A 19379-nucleotide genomic window follows, 5' to 3' on the forward strand; every position below is an offset into this window, starting at 1 on the left:
TTCATGCTTTATGCATGAGCAATGCCCATAAGCAACATTATCTGAGTGGGGCCCCATATGAAGTACAACACCCCATTCCCCCCCATTTGGAAGTTTTTTTTCGTTCTTCCAGCAGTTCTTCTTTCCTTTTTATTTAGTACCTCTTTTTTTATATCCATCGTCTCTAACACATTGTATATTAATCTACGCTCTGAATTACCCATAATTCCAAGTTGTAAAAATAAAATACTCAAAGACATCGTTCTTTTAAGATCTTATGAGTGTATTTTTTTTTTCAACCGTTAAATGAACTATACATATTTATTAACATAGTAATTAAAAGTACCACTGTCTGCTTTGCTATTGGTGTCGCGTTTAAACGTCTCACCATGATCTTGAAATCTGGAATGTGTTGGGGTATAAATACGGTCCGGTCACCAAAATCCGAATCAGATGTATGTAGCGGGATTTTATTTTATTTTTTTATTTTTTATTTTTTGCCCTATTACGTCTGCAATAAGTGTTCTTAACGGGGCTCCTAAATAAATGCAGTTTTTGCTTTCCATATTTATGCCATTATGCATAAGTGAATCAAAAGATGGAAAGTTTTTAACCTTTTATAATCCATAAAAAAGTGACAATCTCAATGAGACTTGATTCAAAAAGCGGGGCCTAAATCAAAGCTTTTTATTCCGCCTTTAAGTAGATAAGTAAACCGTGAGAATGTAAGTAAGAAAAAAAAAATCCCAGCCCTCATAGTTGTTACTGTGTCGCTGTGCAGCTATTAACACGGTGGAGCTGTTTGAACAGTAGGACGGAGAGGGAGCTAGAGACTCCTCTCCTGCTCCAGCTGCCATCCTACTCCTGCTGCTCCTCCTCCTCCACCAGAACCACTTCTCTTTCTCATCACATCCAGAGGTAAATAAGCTACATCCGAGAGCAACATTCTATTTTCCGACTCGTTTTTTTCACCCTCCTTTATGTGTTGCTTGGTGGCCAGACCCGGCAGACAAACGTGGAGTGGGGGGGTGAACATTAACAGAATTGTCCAAAGGGGGGGTATAATTCTGATTTGTGATGGGGTCTTTGCTGCTTTGTACCCCTGCCTGCCTCCTTGGCGTCGGGTCGGGGTTACGCTTCCTTTAGGCAAGTCCGAGGTCCACTTTGGGAAGGTAGAGACCCACCAACGAAGGCCGTAGTTATCGTGAGTTGGACGTTGTAACCGGTGTGGGATAAAATAGCGAAGATTAATAATGAAACCGCGGCTAAGCGGCTTTGATGCGCACTCGATGAGCTACTCCTAGCCAGCTAGCATACATTAGCTACATCTCCAGTTGTTGCTAGCCGGCTAACCGCCAGTTGATTTCGCTCACTTTCTCAAACGGTCAGTGCTCTTGACTTGTAACATTTGCCTCAAAAGACACAAATGTTGTAATAAAAACATGAACGCTTGATATCTAGATAAGCTAATGTCGCTGTTGTGGTTTTTGGGGCACTCAGGGAATCTTGACACGACAACAAAAGAGAGAAAATGAGATATAACTAGCTAACAGATTAAAGGTTTATCACAGCCGCTTGTGCTTACAGTTTGAGTAGAGGTTGTGCTGGTAAAATAAATATAGAAACTCTGTAAAGGAAGTGCTTTTTTTGTTTTTTGGTTGGAGGTTTAGGAACGCACACAAGCAGATTTATGCAAACTTTTTTTTGACCACTAATTGGATCATTACCTGCATCTCCGGGCAGTGAAGAGCCACTATTCTTCATGGTCGATCAACAAATACAGGATATATTTAGGGCGAATGCAAATAGGATCATAGGACAATGTGCTTATTTTGAATTAAATCTTCAATCAATACCTGATAAGGTGCTTTCTATGCTTGCTGTGGGGCCTGAAATATCAATTACAGTGACACTACACCTTGGTAATAATCAGATATTTTTTTGTTGTTGTTGTACTATTTAACTAGATCATATTATTATTATTATTATTAATAATAAAAAGCAAAGGAACAGTGTTGCATTTTGTAGAGGATGAATTTTCAATTGCCACCTTTCTGTCTTTGCAGCTCTTTTGGAGATGTGACGATTAGGAAGAGATTGGTGACACTGAGCTGCCTGTGCATTGACACGACCTCTTGACCTCATCTTCAGCATGAATGGTGATATGCCTCATGTTCCCATCACTACTCTTGCTGGAATTGCTAGCCTAACTGACTGTAAGTGCAACATTGTTCCTTCTAAATGCTCCATGCACGCTCTAACCAGAGATATATTTATGAGGGGATGACGCTGAAGAATGCATAGCTGGAAATATAAGATGCTAAATAGTAGCTGAAGCTCATCAAAGCCTAGGATTTTATTGCAGACAGATGTTGAAGATAGACGATGTGCTGATGAAGTCTGGATCAAATTGATAAAAAGACACATTTATACTTGCAGATATTTTTGTTTTCCTATTTACCCTGACATGATGATTTGTTGAAAATTATTGTTTATTGAAATAATACATGTAAAATGTGTTATAAGCTTTTAAAATCAAATTAAATATATACATTTAGATAAATTATATATATAATTAAAAGGGGATAACATACATACATTCTGTGATCTGATGTTTTTTTTGTCATGCTGCTAAAAGAAAGAATGTAAAGCTGAATTTTCTTTCTTACTTATTATTCATTGGTGTTCTTACATATGTTGCTTCTGTAATTTATATTTTTTCTTCTTTTTTTTGCACACACCATGGCAACAAATTGAACATAATTTATGTTGTAGTTTAATAAAAAAAAAAAAACAGTGCCTTATCATGATGTTATATAAGGCTTATGATGCAGGGCTGTGGACAGTCTTTTCAGATGGAATCTATTGCCCAGCATTTAGGCTTTTTAAAAAAACTACCAACATAACTAATCATGAAACTTTCCTTTCATCTATTTAAAGTCAGAGTAAAAAAAAATAATGATCGTATATTAGGGCTGGGTATTTTCTCCAAAGTCCTGAATCGATTCGATTTTGATTCATACAGTTCTAAATCGATTAATTTCGATTCAATCTATTTTTACAATAATGAAAGCGGTTCAACTGTGTTTCAAATACTCATGTATTTTATTTTTTCCTGTCACATTAAACACAAAGTGCAAACTTGTAAATCGGACAGTTTAAACTTGAGATGTGAACAAAACTGTCTCAAAAGCGCAAACTTGTTTGTGAAAAGTGAAAAAGTGAAGCCTCACTCAAGCAAGCCAACGTGACACAGCAGACATGCATGAGCTGCATTAACTTCAATGCACAAACCATATTTGCAGCATTGTCTGTAACAACGACGGGGTTTTTGCTGGTCAGCCCCTATTTGTTAATGTATTCAGTCAACCTATTGGCTATATTTGCAGCTGTCTGGCTTGAAGTAATCTTGAGTGCATCTTTCCTGCTCATTTGAATGTGGATGTCACATAGGTCACTATAAAACTAATCAATCTCATTCCCTAGACATCGATTTTGCAAAAATGTAAAGGAATCGATTCAAAATTGATTACCATAATATTCGCACTATAAGCCGCGACTTTTTCCCCATTTTTCGACCTTGCGGCTTATATAACAATGCGGCTTATCTATGGACTTTTACAGCTAACGGCCACTATGGTAAATACCTAAATCTATGGATTTTACCATCCGCCATGTTGACGTCACATTTGCTTCAACACACAAGTACGGTAGCCATGCGCTCGGGAATGCGGAGGTCCTCCGGAAGCAGACTTCTACCGCAAGTGGTACGAGACATAACAACAACGAGAAAGACAGACATTGCGAGCACAACATAGTTTGTGTTTAACATAAAAAACCTGCGGCTTATAGTCCGGTGCGTCTTGTATATGTACAAATCATGTCTTGTATATGTACAAATCGGCTAATAGTCCGAAACTCAGCTGGCCCATAGCCTTAACCAGGTGTATAGAAGCCGCAGAAGCTAAATTGCATGATTCAGGCGCGGCTTATAGTCCGAAAATTACGGTAAATAGTTTTTTTTACCTAGCCATATCGTATATAGAACAACATGCTGATAATATTGTGCATCCCTCCTTTTAAAGCAGGGATGCACAATATTATCAGCATGTTATCGGCACTAGCTGATATCAGCCTTAAAATGAAAGAGGACATTAGTTGTTTTACCAATATATATATATATATCAATACATATATATTAGCCAAAATTCCAATGTTTGTAAGATTGATTGGAAATGTAAAGTAAGGCAAAAGCAGACTCTTATAATTACAATGGAGTATTATGGCCAGGCAAGAGAGTTATTTAATTATTATTTTTATTTCGAAAATAATGTTGTAATATTATGAGAATAAAGTTATAAAATTACAAGATGAAAGTCATAATATTAGGAGAATAAAGTTGAAAAATAGTGAGAAATAAGTCATCATGCCACAACCCGTTTCAGAAAGAAAGCTTCAAGCTAAGACCAGCATATGACGGCCGACCAGCAGCACCAAACAATTTGATGCTGGTGTGCTAAAAGATTTTCTTATTTTTCAAACTGAAGCCAAAGTATAACTTTACATGATGCTCAAAATTCCTCATTTTAGGGAAGAAAGTGTTTCTTGTAAGAGTTGATGTAAAATACAACTTTATTCTCTTAATATTAGTACTTTATTCTCGTAACGTTACTTTATTCTCGTAATATTAGTACTTTATTCTCGTAATGTTACGTTATCCTCGTAATGTTACGACTTTATTCTTGTAATTTTATGACCTTATTCCCATAATATTACGACTTTATTCTCGAAATAAGAAAAAAAATCTCTAGCCTGGCCCTAATACTCCGTCATATATAATGGTTATTTCAAACAATACAATGAAAATGTTTTGTCACGTCAATAGTAAACCAGCTGACCAGCATGACTTTGCCGGAATCCCCTGAGTTGACAATATAATATTCTACATACTTCATTTTTGAGTTTCAATCGTTAAAAACGGCTTAGGTTATTATAGGACTCAGACTGACCTAGAAATGACTTAATGGTCTAAAGCAGAGTCTTCTGAACCCAGGAGATGCCCTGAAATTTAGATTAAAATCTCCAGAAATCACTGACGTTAATCATCGCTTTGATCTCATTTCTAAGTGGAATGTAATTACAGTTCTTATGAGTGGACGCATTTCCTACCCAGATCTTAAAAGAAAGGTTTATTTGATGACTTCTTCCTCTATTTTTCCTTTCATTTATGCTTTAGTGTTGAACCAGCTGCCTTTGCCCTCCCCTCTTCCGGCCACCACTGCTAAGAGCCTGCTTTACAATGGAAGGATCTCCGACGAGGTCAGCAGCTTGTTGGTGTGTCGAGACGAGAATCTGGTGACTCAGCTGGCCCATAGCCTTAACCAGGTCTCCACTGAACATATGTAAGCACTGTTCCTCTTATTATAAGATACAGAAACCAATAAAAATAGATATTCTAATTAAGTTTGCTAAGCCTTTCTGGCTAATAATTTGCTTTTTGAAAGAATAACGCAGTCAAAACAGGTGTTAGTATTGTCATCAGTGGTGGTTTATTCAGTCAAAGTGGTTGTTATTGTTGTAAGTGAAATGATCACAAAAAAGACACAGCTTTATTAGACTCACTACCTCTTGTGTATCCAAATTGGATATTGTAAGGTGTGAAAAACAGTCACTGTCTTTAAATGACATGCTGTGATCTCTGTTTATTTTTCAGAGAGCTAAAGGACAACCTGGGAAATGATGAACCTGAGGGTGACATGCCAATACTTCTCCAAACTTTGCTGTCCAGGAACCCCAGGATCTTCAGGGACAAAAGTATGCTAACCCAATATTAGGTTAAATAAGGCATAACAAACATATTTCTACTTCCATATACGTCTTTATTAGGGGTGATAATAACAGGGGCTGGATGGTGAATGTTGCCAAAAAACAGAAACATCCATAAAATAAGGAGGCGGAAAGTGTTTACAGAAAAGCTTTCTAATGAAACATAATAGCAACAATAACACTGTTACTAGGAGTTATATAAAAGAAGTGATGTTGGCAAAAACCAGATAGATAGTACTCACAATCTTTATTAGTTATACTGTAGCTATAGAGTTTAACCATTGTTTGTGTAAAGCTGTGATTTTGCTCCACACACTGCAAGCAAAATCTTTTGAATCTTTGAATTCTTTGAATCTATGACTTTATTCTCAACTAAGTTTCTCATTCTTTTTCTTTTTTGCTTCAAGTTCCACCTGCAGAAAAAAAAACATAAAGTGCAATTTTTAGATCATTTTGTCACTTTAGCTTTGAATTCGTGTTTGTGCATGGTTGTTTGTCCTGCTAACAATTTTTAGAGGGAGTGGAGGGCTTGCCTGAACATATAAAAAAGTCTATGAATGTCAGTTTTCTTAAACATTATATAAAGCTGAATTTTTTGTTATTGCATTTAAAAAAAACGTTGTTTAGCAAATGTATTTAGGTTTCCAGTAAATCTTCAGGGCTGGTGAATTAGGTTTAGCTAAAGTATCAAATATCCTAACCTTCTGTTTTTTATTTTTTAGGTGTATTACAGCAACCATTAATACAGCAGTACAAGATTTCTCAGAACCAAGTGCATGGAAGTCCAGCATCAAACTATCAGCAAAGCCCCTCTGGGTAAAGATCTGTTACCTTACAGTCAGATGATGAAGAGGCAGAGACCCCAGCGATTTTGCTAAGATTACTCTTCCTCTTTCACAGATGCTTTACGTCCCCACAGTGTGGCTCAGCTTCTCAGTTTGTACCCCAGCAGAACAGTCCTATACCTAGCCCCTACACCCCCCAGAGTCCTGCAGACTACATTCAGTACAATCCACCCAGTTACTCTCATCAGACTCAACAAGGTGAGTACAAAGTGTAAGCAATGGACAAATAACAATCAACCTTATTTTGTTAAGTTCTAACCTGCTGTCTGTTAGAACATTCCTAATATATACGATGTATGTATCTCTGCAGCTTACCAGCCGGTTTCATTGTTTAAAAACCTGTTCAGGAAGCTTTAAAAGTGTCGCTTTTCCTGAAGATTATTTGCATGATAAGTTACACTAGAGTCACTTTGAAAAAGAAAGTAAACAAACTGAAACATTCAGCCATAACCTGAAAAAAAAACAAGATTCTCATAGTTTCCATTGTAACTTTCCATTACTTACCTCATAACAAGTAGGCCTCTTTAGGTAGGTGTGCTAACGCCTGGTATTAAAGTCCGTCTTGCAGATTATCATGTAAACATGCCAACTTTCATTTGAGCAACACAAGACATCTATGGATCTACTTTCTGTTAGATGACTAACAAATTCACTTATCTGAACAGCATTGTTTCCACGAGAGTTACATGTTTTACTAATATACTTTTAAACTCTTAATTGGCTTAATTCTTTGGCCTTAAATATCCATTATGGGTAAAGCTAGGACTTTAAATATGGAGTAAATTGGTGCTTTTAAATATAGCGCAGGATGTAGTTAGACGTTCCCAGATTACATGTAGGGGTTGTCTGCGTGATGCTGTCCTCAGCCCATTCAGAACCGATTTTGGTGACAAGTCCAAACACAACCAAAGAGGACATTCATTCTTCCGAGAGAGAAAAATATATGTGATATATCTTCCGTACTTATTGTATTTTATGTTACTGAAATCATATTAAGTTGGTCAGGTAAGAATTAAAGTAGGGATGCACGATATTGGGATTTTGGCCGATATCCGATATGCCGATATTTTAAAACTCATGTAGCCGATAACCGATATCGATACTGATGTTAAAGCTGGACAAAAATAAGTAGTCATTGAAAATAGCAGTTTTGTTATCCATTTCTGACACTTTGAAAAATAATATACTCAAATATATTTTCATATGCTGATATCAAATAGATTTTTAAAAACGCGGTATCGATCTATTTTACTTTCAAAATCTCATAAAATTTCATCGTTCTGTTACAAACTCTCGTGATATTTTGCAAATTCTTGTGAGATTTTGTTAGTAAAATAGATCGATACCGCGTCAATATATCAACATATAAAAATATGGCAAAATTTTGTGAATTTTGGGGGGATTTCGTAGCATAATGATGACATATAGCAATATTTCATTAGTAAAAGAGATTGATATTGTGTTTTTAAATGGCAATATATCAGCATATGAAGATATTGTGATATTTTAATGTATCAATATTTTTTCCCTCGTCTTTAGAAGTTTTTAAGTCAGTATAAAAGAAGTTTTTGAGGAAGAAGAAGAAGTAGTATTTTTTATTTTTTTTTTAGACTTTAGAAACTCAGAAGCTGATCAAATATCGGGTTAAATATTGGTGGGGTGGCCGATGTCCGATATTCAGTTTTAAGGCCGATACAGGCCGATACCGATAGGGGGCCGATTATATCGTGCATCCCTAAATTAAAGACCAACAGAATGCATTTTTTTTAATGTTGATGCTGGTTATTTTGACATCAGTCTAACTGATCCATGATATGTTGTCGATTTTTGGGGGCTGATTCTTGAAGCCAATAGTACTCCCGTCCCCGTCCATTTACGTGGTATGAATGCCACAATAATTTGATTGACCTCTAGTATAGTGTTGCCTCTTGAAATGATTCAACTGAACTTTGCCGTCATTAGATATTGTAAACTCATCAGTGGCAAGAAAAAGAGCAGACACACATCATGCATTGGCAGGATAAAAACTTTTTTTTTTCCTCTATCTTCTTCAGTTGTCGGTGGCGTGAGAACAATTCTTGACAACAAAGTCTCTGAACAGCTGTCAAGTAATTCATCTAACCATAATACGAAAGCCGGTTTGGATGAAGAGTACATAAACGTGGCTCAGAGACTGGGAAATGAGGTAATGCAGAAATTCCGGTTTGTTTTGTAGAGGTTATAAGCACAGTTATGGTTAAAACTAACCACAAACATTTTGTGTTTCTGCAGGAGAATGACTCTTCCATAAAAGCCGCCGTATTCTCTGTTTGTGAAGAGAGTCCAAAAAGTATGCTCCTTAGTTTCTAGTAACAGTTTATTAAAAATAGCTGAAACTGTCATTATTTGATGCGTCGTTGTACTTCTATTTGTTTCTGCAGAGCCCAGGCCTTCTCTCATCATGCAGTCACCATCACTTGATGTGCCACAGGCTGCAGCACCTGACCTGCTCCTTAACACTGCCGACCGTAGAAAGAGGCAGCGAGAAAGGAGCAAAGAAGAAAACGAGAACATGGACAAAAATGTCTTCTATGACATAGTTAGCTCTCCATCTAAGGACTCTGCCAGATTGACTTTAAAACTGTCTCGAGTGAAGATCCCAGACATGGGCCGCTCTGAAGAACTCCTCCCAACCTCACCTATGGACGGAGATCATGAAACGGTTGTTCTAAACAATGATATTCAGTCATCAAGTTCTCCTCAAGATTTTTCGCACAAGTCAGAGGTTAACGAGGAAGCAAACTGTCAACAAGTTGCTGCACAGCCAAACACCAAGGAGACCGGAGTCATCAGTGGAATTGTGTTTGATGACTCTGAGATTGAAGCACTTGCTGAGATTGAAAGAATGGAATCAGCCAATGAGAAAGAGCGATGCTCTAAGGAGGTCCAAGATAAAGGTGAGATTGACCTTTTCAAATGCATATATATCTTGATTTCTTTTTCACTCTTATCCCGTTACAACCTCTGAGCTCTATATTAGTGTTGGGGAATGGTTAAAACTTAATTTCAATTAATCGTAATACATTTTAGTATTCCCCATAGTCGCACTGACTATACTGTCAAATATATGAAGATATTTAAATGGAATACAAACCCAAAGCTATTTCCTACAGACAGCTCAACAATTTGTAAAATTTGTTTGCTTTAAAAAAAGTTAGCTGTGTGTCTGAGTAGCAAACAAAGCTTAATATGCTTACAATTAACTTGTTTTTTATTTAGCCCTGCATCAGCTGGTTTTAAAATCCAACTTTTTATGAAAAGGTTCTAGATTTTTTTCTATCATCACTCTTTTAGTGGAAGGTGAGTGCTGTGTGGCTCAACGTTGAAATTCAAAGGCAGTATTTGGTTGAGGCGTACATTGATGTTCCATCCAAAGCCGATACTGACCAACATCCCACCCATCCTGTGACTCAGGGGTTTGTTTGCATGTCTCTATGTGTAATTATGTGGCACCAAAGCAGCAACCTTAAAGGTACCATCACTCAGGAATCTGACTTTTTCATGTAAAAATGTATTTTGCCTCATTTGAAATATGCGAGACAGTGAAGGGTTTTTTTTTCTCTTTTTTTCTTTTTATGGGCTTTTGGTTCAAACCAAAAAAAAAACCCACAAGGGTGCACTCTCCACTGAGCATTCTCCTTGATTTACGTCATTCGTGGAAGGGTACTGATAGAAGCCCACCTTGCTCTCACCACGAGTCCAACAATCAGGGACTCCACTAAACTGGAGCCGTTCAGTGTTGCTGCTTGTGCAACATTTTAGCTTTTTTGTGTAAGAAACAGGATACTGTGGCACAGAAAACCCTAGAAAACTGTTAATAAAATAAGGCACAAGCAAAAAAATCTAGCAACTTTTTCCAGTGTTGAGACCTTGGTGAGAACTGATAGCACCGGTTGTCTTCAGCAAGCAGTGAGCAAGCAAGCGCCTCCCTCTTCAAAAACATTGACAGGAAGTCAGACACATCAGCAGCAACCTGTCTCTGCAGTCAGAGAGTCTCCTCTGTTTCCCAATTAAGATTGAATCACAAATATGCAAAGTTTCCACAGATCCCCATTGAATTAAAAAGTGTGATTTGAATATTATATTAAACGTCACTTTTTTTCTTTGAAACATGCACTGGAATAGATCCCTCCCGGCAATTTATTCATAGACAGCATGTTCAGCTGTGTGTGCCTCCAATAACTGTCTTTAATTTAATAACATTACAAGATTAATTTGTTTACTTTTGATTCAGATTAATATATTATTGAATACTAGAAATTATTTGAAATTATTTATTAGTTCATCTGAGAGAGCTTTTAATCACTTCTCTCTGTCTTCAACTGACAATTTTGTCAACACAATGATAAGCCCAAAAGAATAATGCTTAACAGCCGCTGCAAACTGATTAGAGATGTGAATGTCTGTGTTAAACTATAAGCAATAGTTAATTCAAGCCTCACTTTCCTCAATACAAACAGTAAAGTTGATGTTAGCGTAGCTCATATAAAGTTCCTAATTTAACATTAATCATTTTAGAGCATGTTGCTACTGCTGTCAGAACACATTCATTACTGTGTTAATCTAAGTCGATGAATAATGACTTCACTTAACCAATTTTTAACTCTTTACGAGTACGATTAGTCTGAAGATGCTTTGCTAACCTTACTAGCTGCAACTAGGTATAAAGCAGTTCTGACTCAGGAGGCATGATTACCTAAAGATTAGCCAATTTTCCCGCAGTTTACATTCTCAGGTTGGTTCTAGGGATGGGTAATTAATTGCGTTTGAAATAAAATCGTAATTTAACAAAAAACTATTTTCAAATTGCAGAGGCACTGATTTTTAATCACACGATAATTAACAAGAGTAAGACACAAAATGTCTTCCTCCGGCCCTTTAAGTTTGTAATTAAATACTTGAAGTTGGTTTGTCGGCATACAGAAAGGTAAAGAGAGTTGTAGAAATAAACAGTTTCTAACACAATGGTTATAGTAAAGTCCTGCAACAATGGAGTCTGGGCAAGCAAGCTTTCAAAAACCGAAAGCCTGGTGTGAAACATCTACAAGCTTGGAGTTACTGCAAAGGAAAATCATAATAAAATTTCAATTTATTAAAAAATAATGCAATTTAGATTTTTGGCAAAATTGTTCAGCCCCAGTTGGTTCCAACCTCAAAGTGACAAAAGTGGACTAAATTGCACAGAAACAGGCATCTAGGAGTGAGGCTGCAAGCACATTAAAAGCAAGTCACAAGCGCAGAGAAGGAGAACTGAAGGTATTGAATCTCTGAGCATAGAATGTATAAAATGTTCATGGAGATAAGTTTACATGCATTGTTTGAAATAAAACTGCTCTTATGATTATTTATTAGGGAGGTGCACTTTTGGTAGAATTCTGTCTTCATTTAAAACTGAAATTAAAGAAATAATGCATGGTTTTAAATACTTTTTATTAACTTTTCCTCTAAGTTACTTAAGTATTTAAATTTAGTTTTTAAGCTTTTAGTTTTTAATTTATGACATAAAAGCAGTACAAATACCTTAGATTGGCATTGCACTAACACTGATTTTCTCTTTTACCTTAAAGAGATTCAAACGCTTTTAGGAAGGTACATAACGGGCTTGTTCACCCAGTCATTGTCTTTGCTTAACCAGAACCTTAATTACTTGTGAGAAAAAAATGAAGGACACAACAAAAAAAATGATTTACCTTTTCACAACTTGAACAATGCTATTCTGTCATAAATCACAAATCAGTTATTTATCCCTGTGTTGCTACAAACAGATCATCCAATGTTGACATTTAGATTTAGGAATTCTCTTTTAATATCAAAGTCGTAGGGAAGTCATATTTAAATTTAAAATCATTCTGGCTTAAACATGTATATAAATGTTTTCTTTATCAGACGATATTGTCCCAAATGTTAGAAAATTTCTATAAAAAAAAAAAACCCGGCCTAAAAACCGGAATTTTTTCCCCGTTATTTTATGCTGCCCAGTTAGTTATACGTCAGCTTGTACACCTAAATTCGGCCAATCATATATCAACGGTCATCTGTCAATCAATATTTTTCGGTCATAGCATCTTGATTTGTATGTCGCAGCTAATAAACGCAACGGTTGAAATAAGAAGTAAGAATCATTTACTTTGCCATTGAGTTGCGTCCCAGTGTTCACGGGGATGGACGTCTTTGTCTTTGGCAGGCGTAGAGCTAACAGAACTGGCAGCATTGTCAGGCAAGGGCTTAAACATGTATGGCTGTAAGCCTTCTACACCGAACCAAGCTTCCGCCGCCCTGGCGTCCTCTTCTGCAAAAACTTAGTCCCTGCTTTCCTCCTCTAAATAAAAAATGTATGATGGAAGAGACTCATTAATGAACTCCAACACAAAACCCTCCTCCTCTTGCATGTTTCCGCTGTCCATAGCATTCATTGACAGTGTTGTTTCTAAGTCTCCAATTCAGTGCTACTTGGTCCCAATGTAATTACCTATTGGGAACCTACTAGCACTAAGTTGCTAACGGGTTAGCAAGATGCTTCCGACAAACCGGCAACAATCAAACTTGCTTGCGAACCTTCCGCCACAACAATCCCGCCCCCTTGATAAACAACCAATCACATTCACTTTATTCACTCGTGTAAAGTCGGGCACCACTCGGGAGAATTCTGAACTGCAACCGTTAGAACAGCCACTTCCCTACGACTTTAAGATGTGTCTCTGATTCTTGATGATCCTAATCAGCTTACTAGCAGCAGCAGAAAATGAGAGCTAAACCCAACATTTACAGAAAGATTATTTAACACCACCTGGTGATAGTAAAGTGAACAGGATTAGAAGTATTTGTGACTTGAGTGGAAAATAGCTCAGCTCTAGGCACAGCTCTATGTAATTAAGGACCTCAAAAGATAATTTCAAAATAAACGTTGAAGTAACTCTGTAGTGCTAATCTAAAGTTATTGTCCTGTTTATATGTTAAGCAGTAAAGCGGTGTTTGGTTAGCACCAGTTTTTTGGCAGTTTAGCTAATTTGCTACAGTGCATAGAACTGCTATAGCACTGTACCTTTTATTGGGATTAAGGTGATCTGCTTAAATAAAAACTAGACTGAACTTTCATGCCTATATTCAACACTTGACACCATCCAAAACACACCATCCCTGTGGATATACATGGTAGTGGGGATGTCTTGCTTTGGGGAAGCTTTTCCTCATTTGGACATGGAAAGTAGTCAGGGAAAATGTTTAGAGCTAAATGCATGAAATCTTTTTAGTAAATTTGCAATTTACTTTAAAAGTCGTGTGGCTGGGAAGTTCACCTTCTGCAGCATATTGTTGTGTTATTACTGTCTAGTTCACAAGTCTTCCCTAGAGCCTCAACAATGGCTCTAAAAGACTTGGTTCAAATGTAGGGTTGGGAAAAAAATCAATTTATCGATTTTGAATTGATTCCTTTAAATTTTTTTCAGAATCGATGCCTAGGGAATGAGATCGATTCATTTTTTAGTGACCGATGTTCACATTCAAATAAGCAGGAAAGATGCACTCAAGATTACTTCAAGCCAGACAGCTGCAAAAATACCGAATAGGTTGACTGAAGACATTAACAAATGGGGGCTGACCAGAAAACACCCTGTAGTTGCAAATATGGTTTGTGCATTGAAACTAATGCAGCTCATGGATGTCTGCTGTGTCATGTCTGCTTGCTCGAGTGAGGCTTCGCTTTTTCACTTTTCACAAACAAGTTTGCACTTTTGAGACAGTTTTGTTCACATCTTATGTTTAAACTGTCTGATTTACAAGTTTGCACTTTGTGTTTAATGTAACAGGTGTTTAATGTGACAGGAAAAAAGAAAAATACATCAGTATTTTGAAACACAGTTGAACCACTCTCATTATTGTAAAAAAACAAATTGAATCGAAATTAATCATTTTAGAACTGTATGAATCAAAATCGAATCGATTCCGGACTTTGGCAAAAATACCCAGCCCTGTTGAAATGTATTAAACAAGATGTTTTAAAATCTAAATTTGATTTAAGTCATGATAGCTTAGCTGTTTTTTAGGTGTTCACTGTCAAACAGATTTCTTACGCTAGGTGTAAAAGCAAGCAATGTTGTGTATAGGAGTCATGTTACTTCTTAATTCAAAAGTACTTTGCTAATAACGGATTTTGTTTAGCATGATTAAAGGCATAAATTGATTTTAGAGTGGTAAAGGTTACTGACCTCTACTCAGAAACATTTCTTAACATCAGTTAGACATTTACCTTTCATTTTTCATTTACCACTTTCTTTTATGGGTCCTTGGCTGGTCCTTGGGTGGTCCTTGGCTGGTTCTTGGCTTGTACTCTACAATTCTTTTTTAAACATCAATCTTTGTACTAAAATATTCTGTCATGATTTGTGGTCATTTAGATCTAATGAGAAGCATCATCTCCTGGTCAGACCCGTAGTTCAATGAAAGGGTGTTGTCAGATTAAAAAAAATACACACCCAGGCGAAGGCCATTTGACTGGGAAGGGTGATTTTGAATGGCTGATACTGTACAACAAAGTTTTTGGTTATAATGTAGCACTAAGGTTCACTGAGTTTAAGTACTTTTTCTTCTTTGCAGACAAGCCTCTAAAAAAACGGAAACAAGACACATACCCTCAGGAACCTGGCATTGAGACAAACGAAGGACCATCTGTACATTTGGGTAGCCCTGTCAGCAAACTGACACCCAAGAAGTCGAGTGCTGCGAGTAATGGTGCCGGTCGGCCTGCCTTGATGGTCAGTATTGATCTGAAGCAAGCTGGGAGAGTAATAGGTCAGCCAGTAGTTGTCTTGGAACAGCAGCCGTTGTGTAAAGATCACTTACGTCGCCTTAAGACAAGTGCAGATCCTGAAAACCGACCTGGGATCATCAAAAAGCTTCCTGACACTTCCCAGATTTCTGGTTGTGATGGACGTACAGAAAGTAGTAAACAGAAGCAGGAAAACATGCGTGAATCAAAACGCAATCAAAATAGTAAACCTGGCAGTGATAGGGGACACTCAGAGGACAGATGTGTAGCGTGGCTAACACATGACATACATTCAGATTTGTCCCCCAAAGATGAAACAAACAACAACAGCCACCGATCCCAAATAAACAAAGCCGAAACGCCAAAATCCATAAGCAAGGTGGAACGCAACTCACGATATGAAGAAGAGAAAGGCAGGAGCAAAGAAAAGGATAAGGACAGGGATAGACAGAGAGAAAAAGATGGAGACAAAGAAAAGCTCAGTGATCGAGAACAATCCAGCGAAAGAGACAAAAATGAAGACAAGGACCAGGACAGAGTCACAGACAAACTTCGAGACAAAGCCAGAGACCGAGTAAAAAGCAGAGAAAAAGACAAATCCATTGAGATGGACAAGTATGAAGACAGAGATCAGGAGAGAGTCAAAGAAAAACTTCGAGAAAAAGCCAGAGATAGAGAAAAAAACAGAGAAAGAGACAAATCCATTGAGATGGACAAAGTTGAAGACAAGGGTCAGGACAGAGTAAAAGGCAAATTTCGAGACAAAGTCAGAGATCTAGAAAAACCCAGAGAAAAAGATAAACCCTTCGAGATTGACAGAGATGAAGACAAAGATCAGGTCAGAGTCAAAGGCAAACTTCGAGACAAAGTCAAAGACCTAGAAAAATCCAGAGAAAAAGACAAATCCACAGATGTGGACAGAGACGAAGACAAAGATCAGGAAAGAGTCAAAGGCAAACTTCGAGACAAAGTCAAAGATCGAGAAAAACCAAGAGAAAAAGACAAACCCACAGATATGGACGGAGATAAAGACAAAGACCAGGACAGAGTCAAAGGCAAACTTCGAGACAAAGTCAGAGATCGAGAAAAACCCAATGAAAAAGACAAACCCACAGATATTGACAGAGATGAAAACAAAGATCAGGAGAGAGTGAAAGGCAAACTTAGTGGTAGAGACAAATGTAGAGATGGAGAAAACCAAAAAGAAAGAGAAAAATCCAGGGCAGAGGAAAAGTCAAGAGAAAGACGCAGTGATGAGGACAAAAACCTGGAGAGACTCAAAAGCAAAGTCAGAGATAGAGACAAAGATGGAGAAAAGGTCAGGGGAAGAGACAAATCCATAGATTTGGATAAAGATGAGGACGATGGAGAGGGAGTCAAAGACAAAGTTCGAGATAAAGACAAAATCAGAGACAAAGAAAGAAAACGAGAAAGAGACAAACTCAGAGAAAGGGATAAAGAGGAAGGAAAAGATCAAGACAGAGTCAGAGACAAGTTTAGAGATAAAGAAAAATCCAGGGGAAGAGACAAATCCACAGAGATGGACAAAGATGAAGACAAAGACCTTGAAAGAGTTAAAGACAAGGTTAAAGAAAGGGACAAAATCAAAGACAGAGAAAAACTCAGAGGAGGAGAAAAAGGTCAGTCAGAGAAAGGCAGACACATGGATGAAAACTTTGACATTAACAGCGAACAAGACAAAGATGTTAAGAAAAAGCACAAGATGGCGTCGGAAGGCAAAGCTAACAGAAACCCAGCGGAGGAGCAAACTAAATCTGACAGCCCTAAACTGAAGCATGATGAAGGNATGGACAAAGATGAAGACAAAGACCTTGAAAGAGTTAAAGACAAGGTTAAAGAAAGGGACAAAATCAAAGACAGAGAAAAACTCAGAGGAGGAGATAAGAGAGACAGAGATAAAGACAAAGAAAAAGGTAAAGAAAAGAACAGAGACAGAGAGAAAGACAGAGACAGGAACAAAAAGCACAAGATGGCGTCGGAAGGCAAAGCTAACAGAAACCCAGCGGAGGAGCAAACTAAATCTGACAGCCCTAAACTGAAGCATGATGAAGGCAGAAAATCAGCTGAGCTCACAGATCGGCAAAGGACTTCCTCTTCCAGCCTGCAGACCACCCCAAACAAAGAGCAGCGAACAAGTGGGGACAGCAGCACAAGCCAACCTGCAAGCAAACGGCAAGGCTCTGAGAGAAAAGCCATTGATTTGCCACCGTACCTGCTGGGTGGCAATTCAGGAAGTCTCAAGAACTTTGTGATTCCTAAACTGAAACGAGATGGAAAAGACGGAGCAGATAAAGATCTCAGGCTCAAAAGCAAACTGATAGATACCTGGAGTGAACCATTGGTGCGGTTAGAGAGAGTTTCTCTGGTTGAGAACTTGAACAAAAGAACTAAACCAGTCGTTGTGGTCAAGAAACTCAGCATAGAGGATGTAAAACGGATCATGAAGGAAACCAAGAATGCACACAGATCCAGACAGTGGTCCTCCTATGACTCCTCGGACAGAGGTAAGAGCCATATTTGATTTGGTCGGTCTTAACTGGAGATCTAAACAACTTACTATTAAAGGGGTCATAGAATGATTATATAGGGTATTTGGTGCTGGTCCTTAAGGTCTCTGAAAAGGGCGTGTAACATTGGTTGGGCTGAAAATGGCATATTTGCTGTTCTATGAGCCCTAATGCGAGCCTGGTTAAAAGCCCTAGAATGAAATGATAGGTTTTCTTCCTTACTGGCCCCCAGCCCTCGTCCTCCGGCTGAGGAAGGGTGTCTCATGCCTCTCTGCTGAGGTCTGGTCCAGTCAGCGGCCCAGAAGTCGACACTTCATATCTCCTCCCAAAAAAAAAAGTGTCCTCCTTTTCAGAAACCCAAATCTGGTCACCCTAGATATACTAGCATTGCTACCAATAGCTTAAAGGAATAGTACACCCAAAACATGATTAGCCTTCATTTTCTACTCACCCCCATGCTGAACAACACTCTGGAGTACTTTTTTGATATCTCAAATGCATCTGGAGATCTGGGAGGCTTCTTGCTGTCTGCTGACATTCAAATAATGGAGGTCTATGGCGCCCGAGGCAGAAAGGTCCATAAAAGTCCACAAAAAACGTGTCAATATTCCTCCATACTGCTCGTCCAATGTATTCCAAGTGTCCTGAGTGGGTAGCGTCCATAATTTACTCGAAACAAAGTCACTTAGAATGTTTTTAGAGCATAAACAGTAGTGTAAAAGTAGTGTCAAAGTAGTGTCAAAGCGCGCGCATGCGAGTTCACGACTCTACGGAAACCGCGGCAGACCAAACCAGATGAAAGTACTCCAGAGTGTTGTTCAGCATGGGGGTGAGTAGAAAATGAAGGCTAATCATGTTTTGGGTGTATTATTCCTTTAAGCTGGGCGTACACTGTGCGATTTTCGTGGCAATTTTCCAGTCGCGTGAGAATCGACGACTTTCAGCTGGATCGTGCGTCGTGTAGTGTACAGGGGGTTACCTCCCGATCAGGAATCGTGAGGTCGTGGGCAAATCACTCAGTGGGCATGCTCAAAAAAGGATTCTTCTTCTTCCTCTCACATGTAAACACAGCTGCATGGCAGGGATGCAATGACTAAAAATGGAACTCTGTCTCTAAAATTGACAGACCATACTAACCGCAATTTCTCAGCCATGTTTTTGTCCAAATATGTTGTCGCCTTTTATTATTAGGGCTTTCAGCACAAAATTTCAAAAATTGCCAAGGCAGCGCGTTTCACTCCAGTGAGCCTCATATTCCCCATCTATTTGTTTGTCAGAGCAGCTCCATCTCACTGCGGAGCTGAGTCTGACGTGGTTTTTGGATGAAGATGAGGACAAAGATGGAGAGGGAGTCACACCGTATGACTAAACCGCAGGGTTGAGTCGTACAATGTGATC

At 38.1% G+C, this 19379-nt stretch overlaps 1 protein-coding gene across 4 annotated transcripts in view; it reads left to right on the plus strand.

Moving 5' to 3' along the window:
* The first annotated feature begins 791 nt into the window (after window positions 1-791).
* Window positions 792-19379, plus strand: part of LOC107088444 (nipped-B-like protein B) — a 38647-nt gene continuing 20059 nt past the window's right edge. Inside the window, exons 1-11 of one of the 4 annotated variants that reach the window (XM_015380613.1) lie at window positions 792-897; window positions 2046-2195; window positions 5216-5381; window positions 5693-5793; window positions 6528-6621; window positions 6706-6848; window positions 8705-8835; window positions 8922-8979; window positions 9071-9586; window positions 15282-17160; window positions 17356-17978. In XM_015380613.1, coding sequence (XP_015236099.1) covers window positions 2132-2195; window positions 5216-5381; window positions 5693-5793; window positions 6528-6621; window positions 6706-6848; window positions 8705-8835; window positions 8922-8979; window positions 9071-9586; window positions 15282-17160; window positions 17356-17978 — 3775 coding nt within the window. In that variant the 5' untranslated portion in view covers window positions 792-897; window positions 2046-2131. Of the gene's footprint in view, window positions 898-955; window positions 1364-1464; window positions 1902-2045; window positions 2196-5215; window positions 5382-5692; window positions 5794-6527; window positions 6622-6705; window positions 6849-8704; window positions 8836-8921; window positions 8980-9070; window positions 9587-15281; window positions 17161-17355; window positions 17979-19379 lie in introns of those variants that run through there. The other 3 variants (XM_015380614.1, XM_015380615.1, XM_015380616.1) reach the window with 3 other exon arrangements.

This window comes from Cyprinodon variegatus, unplaced genomic scaffold (genome assembly GCF_000732505.1).
Source record: "Cyprinodon variegatus isolate N-32 unplaced genomic scaffold, C_variegatus-1.0 Scaffold218, whole genome shotgun sequence".
In the NCBI taxonomy this organism is placed as follows: Eukaryota; Metazoa; Chordata; class Actinopteri; order Cyprinodontiformes; family Cyprinodontidae; genus Cyprinodon; species Cyprinodon variegatus.